The sequence below is a fragment of the Triturus cristatus genome, chromosome 9, assembly GCF_964204655.1.
Source record: "Triturus cristatus chromosome 9, aTriCri1.1, whole genome shotgun sequence".
Classification (NCBI taxonomy): domain Eukaryota; kingdom Metazoa; phylum Chordata; class Amphibia; order Caudata; family Salamandridae; genus Triturus; species Triturus cristatus.
This window is the reverse complement of record NC_140592.1, coordinates 82444003-82461971: the sequence shown is the minus strand read 5'-3', so window position 1 is coordinate 82461971 and position 17969 is coordinate 82444003. Positions and strand designations below refer to the sequence as shown.

The 17969-nt window shown below is 45.1% G+C and overlaps 1 protein-coding gene across 2 annotated transcripts in view; it reads right to left on the bottom strand.

Annotated features, from left to right (window-relative positions):
* Positions 1-17969, bottom strand: part of PLXND1 (plexin D1) — a 316145-nt gene that overhangs the window by 88308 nt on the left and 209868 nt on the right. For both annotated transcript variants that reach the window (XM_085624462.1, XM_085624461.1), the window contains exons 18-19: positions 15020-15295; positions 10847-10999 (exon numbers count right to left, since the gene is read on the bottom strand). In XM_085624462.1, the coding sequence (XP_085480588.1) occupies positions 10847-10999; positions 15020-15295 (429 nt within the window). The remainder of the gene's footprint in view (positions 1-10846; positions 11000-15019; positions 15296-17969) is intronic.

The window sequence follows — 17969 nt, the reverse complement described above, 5'->3', positions numbered from 1 at the left end:
TCAGATGGTTCAATAGCAAGAGGCCGCGAGTCACTCAGCAGGCCCAGGTGACTTCAGCGTTCAGGAGCCGCGACAGCGTCAGCAGGCTCGGATGGTTCCAGGTCTTTTCCCCTTCGTTTCTCCGGCACCCCTTGTTATACTCCGCTTGCTCTTTGAAGTCCGGGGTCCTCGCAGAGGGGGGACTGGGGTGACGGAGGGGGTTCGGCGGGATTTCCTGCCGCTCACTTCTTTGGTCTTTTCAGGTGGGTCTGGGAGGGACCCCAGACGCGCGGCAGGGGAGGCGCCTGCTCCCCAGGGGCCTGGTGGCCGATCGAGTCTTCCCGGGGAAGGCGACCCGAGGTGTGACTGGGCTGGCGCCTTTGGGTCTGGCTCGAGGGTTCCCACTCCCTCGGTCGGACATGCGTGGTAGGGTGTCGAGTCTGTCAGGGCTCTGGCCGGCCCTCGGATCTGGGTGGCTGGGGCGGCCGGAGTCGGAGATGTCGTGTCTTGAGGGTGGTTGCAGGTTGGCTGGATGATTGGGAGGGCAACGCCGTGATGCCGGTCTCACAATGTTAACATATGCTTTTCACAATAAATACCATAAGGATTACTACCGTCTTCATAGCATCTCATATTAGAGAGATCTGCCCTATTGCCGTGACCACTGGCTTGCCACAATAACCAATTCAGACTTGCTGTATTGTGTACAAGTTCGCCACCACCCAGACAAGCACTCTTTTCAGTGGAAGCACACAATTCAAATCCAGTGCTCATGGAAACCAACATGTGGGCGGAGCCGAAGCCCCTCTCTCAGTAGTACCCTGAATGCTCCTTTTTCTCACACAAGGCCTGGAGAAAGCTGTGCTGTGCTGCAAAGCCAGACCTAAACAGGGTGAAAGTGAAACTAAAACCTTCACGAGGCAGAAAAAACACAAGAATAGGGAGGAGATCGGGACCAGGGAATCGGATTAGACATGGGATCCATTAATTTTTAAGTATACATTAAAGTATTGGTTACAATGCTGCCTGTCACAGACTGCTAAACCTGTTTAAAGTGAAACTGCAAAAAAGGGCAGTTGAAAAAAGCCCTGAACTACAAACCCTAATTCCTTAGCATATGTACTAATGTAAGAAAACTTGAGAATGTGTTCAATTCCAGGTCTCCAAGAAGCTGCGGCGTTCAAGGTGCAGCCAGCACATTCTGGCTATCAATGGATAGGGGGTTGAATAGACAACTCGAAATGACTGATTCCAGCAAGAAGTGTGTTGTAGAGAATGTGAAGTCACTTACTATCATCCCTCCGAAGTGAAAAGGCCGTGGGAAATGTAGGGTGTTGAAAAACGAGGCAGCATCTGTGAGGCCTGCACAAATAACATGACTACATTTGTCCTTCACTGGGAACCAAACACCCAATTGTAGCGCCTGACTCTCAGAGGGTAGCGTTGCACAGCAGTCTGAGGCTTACTCAAGGGAGGTGGTGTGGGCTAGTAATCGCCATTTGCAGGTGCACAAAAATAACACTCAATAATTGATTGTCCAGTCTGTACTTTGCTTTATAAAAGTAAGAGTACATTTATTAAACACACACACTACTCAATACTATGCACCAATTTACAAATATACATAAGCTGTTGGAATTACTTTGTGACATTGCATAACATCTCCACCCCTCCCGCAGGGGCGGTGGGGTCTAGTACCACCACTCCCATGTATGCACATCAACTTGCCCCCAATGCAAGATAGTTGAACATAACCAGGAGCGAGGGCCCTGCGCACTGGCACCATCCCAGTGGCGACTCACCCCATTACCTCAACAAGCATTAAAAAGGGGTAAACCTGCCTTGGTTACACATGACCCTGACTGAGCATCTCCTACTGACCATAAAGTATGCACCTCTATATCTTAAGGGCTAGCAGTCTGGAGTCTTCACCTAAGCGCAGCAGCAAGAATCCATGTTTACGCACACTTTAGAATGACAGTACTCATCACCTTGGTTGGTCATTTGAATGCATTGCAATTACAGCCCCTAAAGGCATCACAGATGAAATCACAGGATTGCGCATATACAGCCAGACACCCTAGCAGGACTGTCTGGCAACATAACCCCACTTGGCTTATGACATCTCCTTACACATGTGACTTACAGTCCCTTCAAAAGAAGTACTCCTGGCAACTACACTTTTCCTGCAGTGCGCCTCTTCACTTTAAAAGGAATCACAGGTAAAAGCATGGGATTACGTAAATATCGCCAGACCCCCTAGCAGGAAGGTCCAGCAACATAACTCCATTTAGCTTAACATCACCTTACACAGGTACTTCACTTTACACATGTGACTTTCAGTCCACCTAAAAAGAAATAACCACTAGTAAATGCATTTCGGTGCAATTACACCACTTCACCTCCAGGGGATGCACTTCTTCACACATCCCCAACTCAGCCCTTCACTTCATGATGAACTTCTCCACACACCCTCAGCTGTAGAACAAAAGTTCCAGCCTAGAATGTGTTTAAATGCTAGCTGAGCCCTTGAGGGGTAGTTTCCTTTAGGTCCCCATGACACTGAGGGTGGGACTTTTCTTCGTGCTGGGGGGGTGCTTCTCCAGCAGCTCCCCCAGCACCTTTTCACAAGTGAGGGTGACCCCCCTCCTCTGGGGGTCACAAAGCACCAAAACGGCAGATTTCTTCATGCTGGGGGGGGGGGGGGGGGGAAGACTGCGCTTCTCCAGCAGCTCCCCCCAGCACCTTTTCACAAGTGAGGGTGACCTCCTTCCTCTGGGGCCCACAAAGCACCAAAACGGCAGGTTTCCAAATGCCTGGCGAGGCATTATGGGGCGCTTCATGCTCCTCTTTACCAGCCCCAGCGACTGGGAACACTCTCCTCCGCCCTCTGGGTCTCTGAGAAGGTAGATTCAGCAGGGTGCTGTCTTCACTGGCTCCCTGCGCCAGCCTTTCGCCTGGCTCTCCTCCTTGGCCTCTCTTCTCCCTACGTAGAGGCCACTGCTCCTGCGCTCCGGTCCTGGGCTCTTCTTCTGGGCCTGTTAGGGTCCTGGGGGCAGTCAGGGGTCTCTCCTTCCAACTGCCCATTTCGCCAGGCTCCAGCACCTTCAGCCTCAGCAGACCACACCCCAGTGAGAGCTTCTCTTCCTGTGCAAGCACTTTTTAAAAGTTGAGTAGGGGGCTGGCAGGAAGTCTCTGTTGGTCCTATCAAACAGAGACACATCACATCCCTGCCCCTGCTCCCTCCTTCTTGTCCAGCCTCTGGGCTTGTTCAAAATGGTTTCTGGCCACATGTCTCTGAAGCCCCTTCTGCCCACGCCCACGCTGCCTTCCCTTCTTGGTGCAACCTGGTGCCTGGCACCCAGTGACAGCTGCTAATGGATGAGCCTGTAGCCCCTCCCATCTTCTCTTCGTGGAGAGGAGGCCCTAGCTTGTGGAAGAAAGGTTATCAATCCATCCAGCTGAGGTCAGCCCTCAGCCTGGGTCTGGTCCTGGCTGGCTCAGAAAAATATGACTGTTCTAGATGACTCAAAAGCAGTACAAATGTGACTTTGGACTCTGCAGAATACTTATTTTTTCATTCGCTACATTGGACTTAAGTGCGTGTCTGGAATATGTAGGCCTAATGGAAGTTAATCTAGCCATGGGCCCCACATCCCCATAGGGGAATAATGAAGTGAAAACACAGTAAAACACACTGACTTTCCCTGGCATGTTTCTTTCCAGTGTATAAAGCCTATTCCATGTCACCACCCAATACTGCATAAGTTCTGCCACACCATTCACTTTGTAGCTGCTCCTGGACTGCGCACGCTAGGAATCTCCCCTGCGCAGCCCGTACACGTGTGCACACGCATGTACACATGTGTCTGCATGTAACCAGCCCGGTGTCCCTTACTCCAGCTGCTGCGCAGTGGCCTGGTCAAGCCAGGGGAACACCAGTAAAATCCCCATGCAGTCTCTTACATCCTGAGTTCACTGTGGGTGAGTCCCAACTTATGAGGCTCCCCCACAGTAAAAGTTCAACAATTAGGTGCTCAAAAAGCGAAAAATCCGGGCAGCCCATAGTGTCAGAACCACCTTCTAACATAGGGGAATTGTGAAATTGTTAAGGAGTAGTACAAGCAGAGGACAAAAGGAAGCTGGTGTTAACATCCCCAATGAGACCTCATCAGGAGGACTGTGTCCTGCTCTGAATGCCACATCCCAGAAGGATCTCGGGAGATTGTAGCTAGTTCAGAGATGTGCTATTGAGCTGATGCACGGGTTAAACCATGAGTGCTACAAGGGAGGCTCTATAAATACACTATGTATAGAGATCAACTTTGTAGGATTGATTTTAAAAATCATGTTTTCTCAAAAAGGGTGCTTGAAAGGAGGGAACAGTCTTCAGCAGAAGTGGTGACAACAAAACCAACAACAAAACTGTTGAAATGGACTGGGACTCGTGTGGGAGAAGAGATGGTGCTGAGCAGGGAAGGGCAAGGCCAGTTAGGACTGGGCAAGAAAGGATAAAGACACATTATGTTGGCCAAGTGGGGTAAACACAGATAGTACAAAGTGAGGAAAAGTAAAGGCAAAGTGAGAGCAAAGCAGGGAAAAGATAAATAGTACTGATAAAGCGAAGCAGAAGTTGTGTAGTGTTGGGTAAAGAGTGTTGAAGGAGAATAGCGGTATGAAATGGTAAATGCAAATACTACACAGTAAGGAAAGTCGAAGATAAATAGTAATGGATACAGCCGCAAACTATAGGTTTTTATGTGTCAAGAGTAAACAGAGGCATTAGTCCTTATTTCAATAATTTCCAATATTTCAATATTTTTATGTCAGTCCCATTTGTGTTCCAAGACTGTTAAATCAAAGTACAAATCTTGATTTGATGCATAACACAGGATGAGGTCATGAGAGGAAGAGCCTATGACAGGCTGGACTTCCTCTTTCGAGCATAGGATGTGGTTACAGTGTCACTGGCTAGGTGAAGGAATATGAATCGAGAAACAAATATAGGAGCTAAAAAAACAGAAGTGTGAATTCAGAGAAAAAGCACAAGAAACATCACTTCAGCAAACCACCCTCACATGACTTGGTAGAAGGTCAGTGGGAAGCAGATGGATGTCAACAGATGGGGACTTCAGGACCTTTACAAAAACAAGAATTGGCAAAGCCAATAGGTCTTTCCTTTATAATGAGAGTGCCGAGCTGTTAGATTTGCCAATGTTTGTCTGTGAAGTACTGGTTAAGAGAAATAAAAGAAAAAAATCACTTCGAAATACTGGAAGAAAAAAAAACACATACTTTATTGTATCTTAAAACTGTACATTCAAATTATGTTTTTCAATCTAAATGTCAAGACTTAATTTTCAAATATTATTCTCTCAGAAAAAGAATAAAGAAGTATTAGAATGTAAGGGAACCACTTGCCAAGTTCTAATTTAGTTTTCACTGGATTCAGCCATTTGGTCTTCTGCACTAGCCTGAGGATCAGATTTATGGGCATTAAGAAGAAGAGCTATGCTAAGTGCACCTTCTGCCTCAGACACCAACTCAGTGAGTGGCACAGATGGCTCTACTCACAGCACCATAAATGCCTGTTTGGATCGAAAGTTGTAAAATGGCTTTCCTCCTCTTTTTGTGTCGCTCCCTAGCTACTTTGTCAACTTTTTGAATGGATTCCACACTCACATTCAGGGAACTACTTTTTCTTCCTGCACTCCATGAGAATGCATGTGTTTTATCGCTCTCACCATCATTTGCTACTCCCCCCTCAAATACCTGCTCTGTCACATGCTACGTGTTGCTCAGAGAAGGAAGTAGTAGTCTTTTTGAAAAAAAAAAAAAAATTTTCTTTTTGGGAGAGCCCCACAGCTGCAATTTGGCTACCAGCCTGTTCCTTTTAAAATACGCACTTTAGAGCATCTCTAAAAAAAAATGTATTTACTGCTCCAAGATTGGAGTCCGCCATCTTGGAATAGTAAATATATTTTTTTAAATGGCGGACTAATTATTGCAGCATGCGCAGAAATGTGGTGACAAATGTGTGCACATAATCATGCTGTGCTGCCGTTGCATATGCATGATGATGCATGTGAGAATACATGTTCTTACGCTTTCTCTTTGTCATTTTTGCTAACGGTGCAAGAGCATTTCTATTTGATGATGCTAAACGGCATAAAAAAATGAAGTGTTTGAGAAACCAATATGTCTTCATTGGAAGCCAAAAGGCGCGACCTATTGGCTTTGCAAGTGCTTGTTTACTATCCTTTCCAGTCAAGCACTGGCAAAGCTAATATCTTACTGTTCACATTTGAAAGGTGCAACGTATTAGCCCTGCCACTGCTTGCTTAATGATGCTGTTTACAAACCTTTTGCTGAAGTCATTGTTTAAAGCCGCTTTCTGATGTAGCAAGTAAAAGGTTTTTTTTTTTTGTTTTTTTTTTAAAAAGGACTCTATTTATTTAAAATCTCCCCTGCCACTGGTAAATGGAGGTAAGTAGAAGAGATAGGAACACACTTGCCGAGTCAGGCAGAAAGTCAGTTAGCTGTGCTGTGAACTCCAGCAGTTTAAAAAAAATTGTTTTCTGGAGCTGCTCACTGTTTTATAAAGCTGTTTTCAGAAGTTACTTTCTGCAGCTGCTCCCTGCGGCTCTTTTGGAATACTGCTTTCTGCAGCTTGCTTCCTTCAGATGTTTGGAACGCTTTTTTCTACCTCTCAAAACTGTTTTAGAAAGCTGCTTTTTGAAGTTGTTTTCTGTTGCTGCTTCCTGAAATTGTTTTGGAAATGCAGATTCTATAAATGCTACTTGTAGATTCTTTTAGAAAGCTCCTAATTCTTGGAGCTGTTTTGCAAAGCTGCTTTTCGAAGCTTCCTTCACAGCAGCTTCCTGGAGCTGTTTTAGAATGATGCTTTCTGAAGCTGTTTTAGAATGCTGATTTCTGAAGCTGTTTTAGAATGCTGATTTCTGAAGCTGTTTTAGAATGCTGATTTCTGAAGCTGTTGTAGAATACTGATTTCTGAAGCTGTTTTAGAATGCTGATTTCTGAAGCTGTTTTGGAATGCTGTCTTCCTGAAGCTGTTTTAGAATGCTCATTTCTGAAGCTGTTTTGGAATGCTGATTTCTGAAGCTGTTTTAGAATGCTGATTTCTAAAGCTGTTTTAGAATGCTGATTCTAAAGCTGTTTTGGAATGCTGATTTCTAAAGCTGTTTTAGAATGCTGATTTCTGAAGCTGTTTTGGAATGCTGATTTCTAAAGCTGTTTTAGAATGCTGATTTCTGAAGCTGTTTTGGAATGCTGATTTCTGAAGCTGTTTTAGAATGCTGATTTCTGAAGCTGTTTTGGAGTGCTGTCTTCCTGAAGCTGTTTTAGAATGCTGATTTCTGAAGCTATTTTGGAATGCTGATTTATGAAGCTTTTTGGAATGCTGTCTTCCTGAAGCTGTTTTAAAATGCTGATTTCTGAAGCGGTTTTCTGCAGTCGCTTCTTGAAGCTGCTTTGGAAAGTGGCTCTCTGAATCATATTTCTGCATCTGCTTCCTGAAGCTATTTATTAAAGCTGCTTTCTGAAAATGTATTTGGACGTGGTTTGGAAGTGGTTTTGGAAGGGTGTTTTCTATGGCTGATTTCCAAAGTCATTCCAAAGGTAGCTTTTAGAGGCTGTTTCTTAAGCTATCTCTAAACTTAATTACTAAAGCTCTGATGCTAATTTTCCAGGTTTTTATAAGTGTTATTTTAGAGTTCTTTTCTAAGGCTGTTTTAAGAATTGGTTTCTTTAAGCTGTTTCTTATGCTGCTGATGTTAAGAACTTTTTTATTAAAACTGCTTCACAACACCACTTTCCACAATTGGCTCCTAATTTCCTGAAGAGAGCTTTTTTCCGAATTCCTTACTTTAACAGTTTCTAAAACTGTTTTATGGAATCACTCCTACCACTGCTCCTAACATTAGTCCATGAAACTCTTTATAAAGCTAACGTTACATCTATTTGCTATGCTATTGCTGTTTCTCTAGCAGGCATTCTGCCATTAATGTTTCCCAGAAGTCCTTTCCGGGCTAGCTTTTAACACTTTTGGACGACTTTCTTTGTCAAGATATTTTCTGAAATCAAATCTGGAGCCGTATATCTGGCAAAACACATTTCTGACCAATACCAAACAGCAGTCAGGAAATTTGGAACAAAACAACGGAAGCTGTTCTATAAAATTATTTGAATGACTATGAAAAACATAAAACAAGGGTGTGCTGGAAGAAACTGCGAACACCTCTGTATTTTATTAGAAACATCTTACTTGCAATAATAAACGTAACACGATGAGCTTTTCTAAAGTGAGAGAGCAGCCCCCTGCTACTTACTCAACCATTGGAAAGTCCAGTTGCACTGTTGCACAGTTACGATTTTTACTGGACCATGTTGCCGTCCAACGCAATTTGCACATCTAATGATATTCTCTGGAGAATGTTCCAGCTGACTGTGATCGCATTTGGAGTCGGTACTGGGGTCTGCTCTCTTCAGGTTGGCGTTTATATTTAAAAAAATAGGGGCCTTATTTACAAGCCCCTTGCGCCACAAGTACGCCACTTGTTCCCATTTTAAAAGTGGCGCACTGCCTGCGCAAGGGGCTTAGGCCCCTAGATTTTTCCCTGCTGGTTTCTGGGCACGTGAGCTTCAAAAACGAAAATATCACAGCAGAAACCATTTCTAACTGGTCAACTTGAAGTCCAACAGCACTACAAAGTGAGTGCCCTACAAACCGTGGGTACTGGATACTGTGGGGCAGATTTACAAGCCCATTGCGACACTTTTACGCCGCTGTTGCATCACTTTTGTGACATAGGGGCGGCGTAAAAAATGTGGGCAATTTACTGAGCCACTTCTAGGGCGCCCCTGCGTCAAAACCTTGTGCCTGCAGGTGTAAGGAGTGAGAATAAGCCTCAACATGCATTGCTGGAGTTACGTCGTGCTTGCGGCACAACTCCAGCAATACATGACTTTTGCACCAACAGATGCGTCAGAATTTCTGACGTATCTGTCAATCCTTGCGCCATGGTGCGCCATATTGTAAATACGGCGCATCCATGGTGGCGCAAGGTCTCTCGCAGGCTGCGCAGGGAAACTGACGCATCTCTACAGATGCGTCAGTTTCTTGTAAATCTGCCCCTCAGTGCTTATGGCACCCAAACGGAAGTTGTCTGACATAAGCGGAAGTTGACATTTTACAGTAGGTTTGAAGAGGTCTGGTAGCAGACAGAGTCCTATGTCACACATCGTAATTTGGCCTGCGGCTGTCACTATCTAACCCCAGCCCTGCCGGCCTTTCACAGGCAGAGCACCAGGTCTTGAAATCCCCCTGCCCCTCTTCCCCACAAGCCCGTCCACCTCTGCCTCCCTGCTGGGTCATCATGTGTGGGCCCCAGAGCCTGGACCGGTGTTGTATGCATGTGCAGTCATAACTTCTTCTGTAAATCAAAACAGGCGGCGCGCAGCCCCCTCTGCCCCCTGTCAGCACTCCGCAGCCAGCCGCGAGTAACTGGAGCCCTGCTTGGCCTGGGGTTTCCGGGTGACCCCAGATGACCCCTGATAAGTACCCACTTCCTTTACGAGCTCGTGCTCGGCTGTCATCTCATTCTGCCCCTGGAAGTCGGGTCACCAGAGCACTCTAGGCGCCGGTCAGTGGGGAAATACCACGACCCAGAGAGCACTGTGGGAAGTGTAGTCTTTGTTTACTTTACTTGAACCAATTGGAATAAAGTACAAGACCGCAGGCGTTTGCAAAAGAAAAGTCCATCAATGGCACACAATGCACCCAACAGAGCTTAAAATGTAACAAATACAATTAGCTGAACAGGGATCAGAGGAGAAAGAAGAGAGGAACAGATATGTGTGGGGATTAAGGAGGGATGGGGTGCTTAAAGAAAGGAGTGGAGCAGGTTAGGGCAGGGAGGAACAGAAGGGTTAGCTCTCCCAAATCTATTTTTTTTCTATTTTGTTCTGTTTGGTAGAAACAGATTGCAGTTTATGTGCTCTATAGGTACATAGCCAGTGGTGTCCTAAATATCTGGTACTGATATGGGCCTGTGTTTTAAACCACTAAACTAAATCAATCACTTGTGCTCCTGGTAGGCCACCAGGAGCAAATGTGATTGATTTAGTTTAGTGGCTTCTAACACAGGCCCATATCAGTACCAGATTTTTAGGACACCACTGACTATGTACCTAATACCCATTTACATTAAATATAATGAAAAGTCAATGCATGTGGCTAGCTCCTAAATCTGACTCAGCTACGACCCTCCTGGACCTACATTGGACAGCATCAATTTCCCTCCAAATATGTGTATTAAGTACAGATCAGGATCAGACTGGGACATAAAATAGGCCAGGCACACACATAAATGTGGCTGCCATTAGCAAATGAGTTAGCTAAAAATGTGGCCCGCATTTGCAGATCAGGCCATTTGTAAAGGCATGCTAGGTAGGTATTTTGCAAGATATGAGAGACTGCATGCATTTATGTTTGCTGCAAGCAATGCTTGTGGTATTATTGAGGGAATCAACAGTAAAAACCAGCCCATCTGCTCTTAATACCGACCCACAAACTGCAAAAAAGCACAATCCACACACTGATCTGTCAGACTAGCCCATCGGGCACTGCCTAATTGCCCTGTAGGCCAGTTCGACCCTGGTACAGATCTAAAATAAAAGAGATATGCTTTAAGCATAAAAGCAACTGAACATGGGGCATAATTTAGAAAATTAGTCGAACTCTTTACTAGTAGTAGTGGGACTTGGGTGCAGATAGTCCCCACTCACTTCGACCTATGGGCCCCAGTGACATAGAGCCGTATGGCCAAACACACCGGCTAGCTCTTACCGTCACAGGCAGATGCCGGTCCGAGGAGGTCAGCGAATCATTGACGCTGCAGTGGATGACTTTGTCCACGATGATGAAATTCATTTCGCAGGAAATGAGACCGATCTTCACCCGGTACTCATCCAACCTCAGGCCCAGGTTATCCGGCTCTTTCTGAAAATAGCAACGAAACAGAGTCAAGGCGCTTAAGCGGAGAGTGCTCACAGGAACAATACTAAGGGTACACAAGCAAAAAAAATAGTTACTCCCCTCTATTGAACTGATGAATTAACCATGTCCTGAAAGAGCACTCCAGTATTTACATTTTTAGGTCTTGGTCATCTGAGGATTTTACGCTTTTTACAGCGCTGGGTCAGCCCAGTCGAACCATTCGCTTTTTTGGGGCACCCATCGTCTTGAGACAGCGTCAATCACATCATGGATCAGCCTAGAGTAAATATCACCTCATGCTACTGGCTGTTGTACACTCTGCCATCCAGGAAGTGCACCCATTAGAATGTGTAGGAAATCTGTCTTTTCTGCATGGTCAGCCTCGACTTTTCGCCTTTTGCTGGACCTTTTATTTTTGCTGGCTTTAGAATGTTGTGTACTTTATCCCTGCTAACCAGTGGCAAAGTGCCTGTGCTCCTCCTTTCAACATGACAGTGGCGTAACATAAACCCTCGCGGTGCAGGAGGCCCCCGAGCTCCAGGGGACCCCCTAAGCAAAAGTGGTAGGTGGTGGGCCGGGGAGGGGGAGCCCCCTTCATGTACTTTTCAAGGGGGCCCCCTCAAGTTTTGTTACGCCGCTGAAAAATGATTGAATTGGCATATTTCTAATTGGTATATTTAACTTACCTCTAAGTTACCAAGTATATGGCACCCGGTCCAACTAGGGACTGTAAGTTAAATTCCACGCATGGACTGCAGCACCGATTGTGTCATCTACTATGGTGGCGATGCAAACATGGCTTTATGCTTACCATTGTACCCTGAATGTAGAAGTGTAAAAACTGTAATTCAACTTGTCAAAATAGGCCCTTTGACAGGTCATAACCTCCCCTATAAATATTATGTCACCTGTATGTAGCCCTCATATCCAACAAGACAGTGTGTGTGGTATTTAAAAGTAGGACATGTAGAAAGGCAATGTTAATATGTCTTGTCACTGACTAACACCCAAAAGCTATTTTTCACTGTGGCAGGCCTAACTGGCCTATGTAGGAAACCAGAGTGCAGTTTACTAACCTAATACCGTATCTCAGGAATGGGATTAGTGAGAAAAATAATTAAGTACCTAGTATCTCAGGAATGGAACTAGTGAGAAAAATAATTAAGTAACTATTTCAAATAGTTATTTAAAATCAAATTCAATAGTGAAGTAGGATATTTAATAAATATTAAGGTAAAGTAACTTTTAGAAAGTTACCCATCTTCAAGCTCTCAATCAGTAACAAGCCTTGAAGAGGCGCGAAATGCCTCACAGGAGGAAATAATAGGCTGACTTGAATGGAAAGAGATTACTCTTCTGAACCTCACAGATTATGCATGGTGGAGGCTGTGGGTATCCTTGTTGACACTACAGTGTCAAATCCTGCTTGACTGGTCTGCTGGTTTTACATATAACACCTGGGGCACACTTGAAAAGAAGGGAACAGGATGGCAAGACAATTCTTATGTATTCACTGTCTACTTGCTGAAGAACCCTGCTTTTGTCCTGTCAAACCTTTATCTCTGGATTTTACATACAATTCTTAGGGTGCATTTGACAGGAAGGGAACATGATGCAAAGACATTTCTTGTGGATCCACTCTCCGGTTGCCAAGCCCTGCTGTTGTCTTACCAAATGTCTGTCTCTGGGTTTATTGTGGGTACAGTGGCTGCTTCAAAATTGAGTTGAGTGTCAGATTGGGGATGACACTAGGATTACCGTAGTACATTCCTACCCATTTGAGCCCAAGTTTAGTGTGGCTGAAGACTTTTGCAATCTTGAAAATGCCCCAAGTTGGTAGGGTTGGCCCAGGAAACTTTTACCCTATTGGGTAGACCGTGCCCAGGAGTCATTCCCACCCAATAGCTAGTACAAGGCATACTTGTGTCACCTCCTGGCAGCCACTTCAGAACACTGCTGGATGTGAGGAAGAACAAAAAAGGATTTGACCTGCTGTCTGTGATCTGACAGGAGCCATGAAAGACTGGACCTGCTCTCTCTTGTTCCCAGGACGAAGAAGTGGACTCCAAGGGTCATAAGTCTGACCTCCTGTTCAAGCTACAGGGATCCAACAAGTTACAAGAGGTCTTACCTGCAACTGTCCAGCTGAACCTGGACCCTGCTGCTAGGCTCTACCTGACCCTCCTCTGAGATCCTGGGGGCTTTAAAAGTGTACTCCCGGTAAGCCAGGATGAACCTGACGTCATCACGAACAGCCTCCAATTAACCTATGTCCATCTACCGTGACCATTGACTATCACTGCAGCTTTGTGCTTTTTGGCACTATTTCTACTTGAGAGTTTAAACATTCATATCTCTGTCCCTCCTTGCTGGAGTTTTGTCATTTTGGTGAAATTTTATTTATTAAATTTTACTCTTATCTTTCTAATTCAGTTTGGGATTTTTATTGTTGCTCCAAATTAAGCCCGTCTGCTCTGTGCAATAGCTACTAGGGGATTGAGCTTAGATTTATTTAGCGACTTTAATGGTTCACCCTGTCCGGGGTTGTGTTTATTCACAGTCGCCCACACCTTAATAATCCAACCTCTTACAGAATGCATGAGAGACTATTTTACATCTGAAAAGTACACTCAAACATCATACCATTTAATTCTTTGTTTCACACATAAACTGTATGCAAAAAGCAATGCTTTTTGTTTTGTTCGGAGTGTGCATTGTAAAACACATTGGTTCACTCTACTGCAAAACAAGTATGCTATGCTGATCGCATGGTTTTATCAGAGGAACAGTCGTAAGGTGTCCGTAGAAACCTGATTCAGGCTCCAGGGTGCTGATAAGATTTAGACTGCCCTGCAGCTCCCCTACTCTGCTGCTGTGCCCCTGATGAACTAAAAAAATGTGTGTTCCCTGCAGCATTGGCAAAATTAATAGATCTGAGTTATAACTGATAGTAAATACTGAATGATAGTCAGTGGCACTTATGTGACTCAAGCCTTGAGTGCAGGTTAATGGAACATGTGTTACTAAAGTACAGAACGATGGTCAATAACATGTTTACACCTACAGGTGTAAGCGATGGTTCCTGATAAATTTACAGATGTAACAGCAAGTGGTGCCATCTGATACACTTGCATGTGAGAATAAAGCTATCACTCGCGTAGATAAATAAATGAAGTCCTGGATGCAGATGCATGTCAATTACATGTGTGTCAAGAGTGTTAAGTGGCTGAGGGTATGCCCAGACGTGGGTACCTTGCTCACTGCGCCACTGGATTCAAGCTATCCTGGCTGATGATGGGTGATACCCTGACACCGATCTCAGGATGCTTGTCTCCAGTCCAGGGAGGACCTGGCCTGGCAGTTCTAGCTGGACTGTTCCCACGGGGAGCGGGGTCAAGACTGATTTTCATATGGCTGAGTCCAAACTGGGGTGACGTGGTGAGCAAAATAAGGATGGATTAAACCCAGATCTGTGACTGAGGGTGAGTGTTTGAAAGGTTTCACCACTCCGTTCATCATTTTATTTGAGATGTTGATGAGATTGATTTAAGACACATGTGTGACTGAAGCCTTTAGTGAGATCAATGATAAACGTAAATGTGTGACTGAGGTTTTGAGTGAAGGGATCTAAGACAACTGTATGTCGAAGTATCGACACCAGAAACATCATACTGCCAAAATATTGTGGTACACATATTAAGGACCAAATACTGAAACAGTAAGTACATGTGGGTAAGGATAGACTTACGATTCCCAACGCCACATTTATGTATCTTGAAGTTCTATGAATCATCAAGGTACATGTTTGGAGTTAAGAAAACTTTTTTGTACCTATAGAAACATACCTTCACGATATTTTGATCCTCAATATTCTGCTAGCACAATATTCTGCTAGTGCAATATTCTGGAGTCAATATTAAGGTGGAATACCCTCTAAAACACACGTGTGAGTCACGCTCCCATGAGGATCATTGATACACTTACTTTTGTGAAGCCGGAAGTGAGTGTCACTCACATACTTACATGTATAACGAGTGTCAGTGGCTCTCCCACGTGGTGTTTGATCCACTTCTCCTTTTTGGCGGTGTAGATCTGTGGGTCAGGGTGGTAGTCCATGCGGAACCTACTGCTGTTGGCCTGTCCTGCCGGGTACATGTACGCTTCAGCCTTGGGCTTCTCATCCTGGTACAGGACTCCGTTCATGTAGAAGTCCACCAGGGCTGGCTGGTCCCCAGAGGTACTGCTTGAAGCCGTTGGCGATGGGCAGGTGATCACAGAAGGACTGACCACCACACAACTCTGGGAGAAGAAGTGACTGTTTTAGGAAGACAATTTATTTATTTATTTATTTAAACGGTTTTATATAGCGCTGGCTGGACCCAAGGGTATCAGAGCGCTTTACAGGGGATGGAAGTGGAAACACAATGCAGTATAACATTCGTAAAAAAAGGAAAAGCAAAATATATGAGCAAAATATAAAGAGCAATAAATACCTGGACAAGGAAATAGGAAGTAATATTTAGTCCATAACCAGGGTATTGGATAGCTGTGCAAGTGTGGTTGTCCAGGAGAAGTGGGGGGGGAGGTATGGAGGTAGGGTGTAGCCGGGGCGAGAGAAGGGAGAGGAGATAGCATGTAGGAGTATGCAGTGAATATATGAGAACTGGTAGAAAGAGAATGGAGGTATATGTGAGGGAGAGGGGCGGGGTTAGTGTCAGGTATAATGCGGTGAGAAACATAGCACCATAATGGGCAGGTTGTGAGACACTTGTAAGGTGACGAGATTAAGGACCCCAGTATTTGAGGAGAAGGTGTCGCCTGAGATCTTTTTTGAAGCTGAAATATGAGGGGTTGCAACGTAGATCTTTGGGGAGTGCGTTCCAGATGGTAGGCGCATTCCCGTAGAAAGAGCGTGACTGGGTAGATTTCTTGTTTACCAAGGGCAGTACCAGTATGAGAGCATCGGTGCTCCTCATTTCCCTCGAGCAGCCCGCTTTGTGAAGTTTATGTGAGAGATACAGAGGGGTTTGAAGATGCAAGGCCTTATACGTAATGCACGCGTTCTTGTAGATGGATCTGCCTTCGAAAGGAAGCCATTGGAGATCTTTGAGGATGGGGGAGATGTGATCGAACCTCTTGCAATCGGAAATAACCCTGGCCGTGGAGTTCAGGACAGACTTGATTTGGGACTAGGTGGACTTTAGGTGTTCCGAAGAGCAAGGCGTTACCGTAGTCTAATCTGGAGAGTACTAATGATTGAACAACAGATTTAAAGTCATCAACAGGAATGAAGGGTTTGATTTTCTTGAGGTGAAGTAGGGAAAAGAGAGCGCCTTTAGCTGCGTTTTTTATGTGGGGAGAAAGGCTGATGTTTTGGTCAAGGCTTATTCCGAGGGATTTGACTGAGCTAGGGGTGGCCAAGGAGCAGTTGAGAGCTTTAAGGTCAGAGAACCAATGTTGAATGGGGAGCTGGTTGTTTTTAGGGGCAAAGAGAATGACTTCCTATTTTAGGGTTGAGTTTCAGGTGGTTGTGATGGAACCATTGTTGAATCTTAGTCAAGGTATCATTGAGGTGCAGAATGTCAGCATGGGTTTTGATTTTAAAGTAAAGTTGGGTATCGTCCACATAGAGGTGATAGTTGATACCTGCTTTCTTTAGAATGAGGGTGAGGGGCTCCATAAAGAGGTTAAATAAAGAAGGAGAGAGAATAGACCCCTGGGGAACACCCAAGGAGACAGGCATAGGTTTAGAGAGGCAATTGCTGATTTTAATTTGTTGGGTTCTGTGCTGAAAGAAGGAGGTGAACCATTCGAGAACAGGACCATTGAAGTCAAACCGATCTTTGAGGGTGTTGAGTAAGGCAGAGTGGCTGACAGTATCGAAAGCAGCAGAGAGGTCAAGAAGGATGAGAAGGGAAGCCTCCCCCTTGTCTAGGGAGTGATGGATATCATCCGCAATGTTGAGTATTGCAGTTTCTGTACTACAGCCCTTTTGGAAGCCTGACTGTAATGCGTCCATAAGGTTGAATGAGTCAATGTGTTTGTCCAGTTGGAGCAAAACGCATTTTTTGAGGGCCTTGGAAAGAAGAGGCAGGTTAGGGATAGGACGCAATTGTTAAGGTCGTTAGGGTCAGCAGTAGCATTTTTGAGGATGGGAGACATTTGGCCAAGCTGGAGGGAAACAGGGACATAACCAGTGGCCAAGGAGGAGTTGGTGATGGTAGTCCAATAAGGTGTAATGATATGCTTTAAACCTTGATCGAGGTTGGCGGGAAGCGGGTCAAAGGTATGAGAAGAGGGTTTAAGCTTAGTGATAATGTTGCGGACTTCATGCTCGGTAACAGGGCTAAAGTAAAGCCAAGAAGCGTTATTTTTGAGCTGTGGGCTGGGGAGGAAGTGTTCTGGGGGGCGACGGTGTGCGGGAGAAGAACAGGGTCTGGAGGGGGCGAAGGAGAAAAAGGCAACTTTGGTGGGAGTTATATGGGGGGGTGAGGAGCTCTGTGGTGGGGGATTTAACCCAAAGGATAGATCAATCAGCGCCTTGGAACCCTTGCGTGTATGTAGTGCGCTCTACAAATTATTTGATTGATTGATTGAATCTTGGCAATTTTCTCAGAAAAGAAATTCGCAATTTCTTCACATCTTTTGGTAGTGGTGAGCAATTTGGGAGGGGGGGCAGAAGCTGTTTGATTTTTGATAATGTTGAATAGTACCCTAGGTCTATTCTTAGCTCGGTCGAGTTGAGCGCGAAAGAAGGAGGCCTTTTCATTGTGGATGTGTTTTTTGTAATTACCCCTAGCGGTTCTGAGGAGGGCAAGGTTTGGGGGAGAGGGATGTTCTCTCCATGTGCGTTCGGTCATCCTAAGCGCGCATCTCTCATTGTTGAGATCAGCATTAAACCAGGATTTTGCGGGAATGTTTCTTTGTGGTTTTAATTTGGCTGGGGCAATTTGGTCAAGAACAGCGATGATGG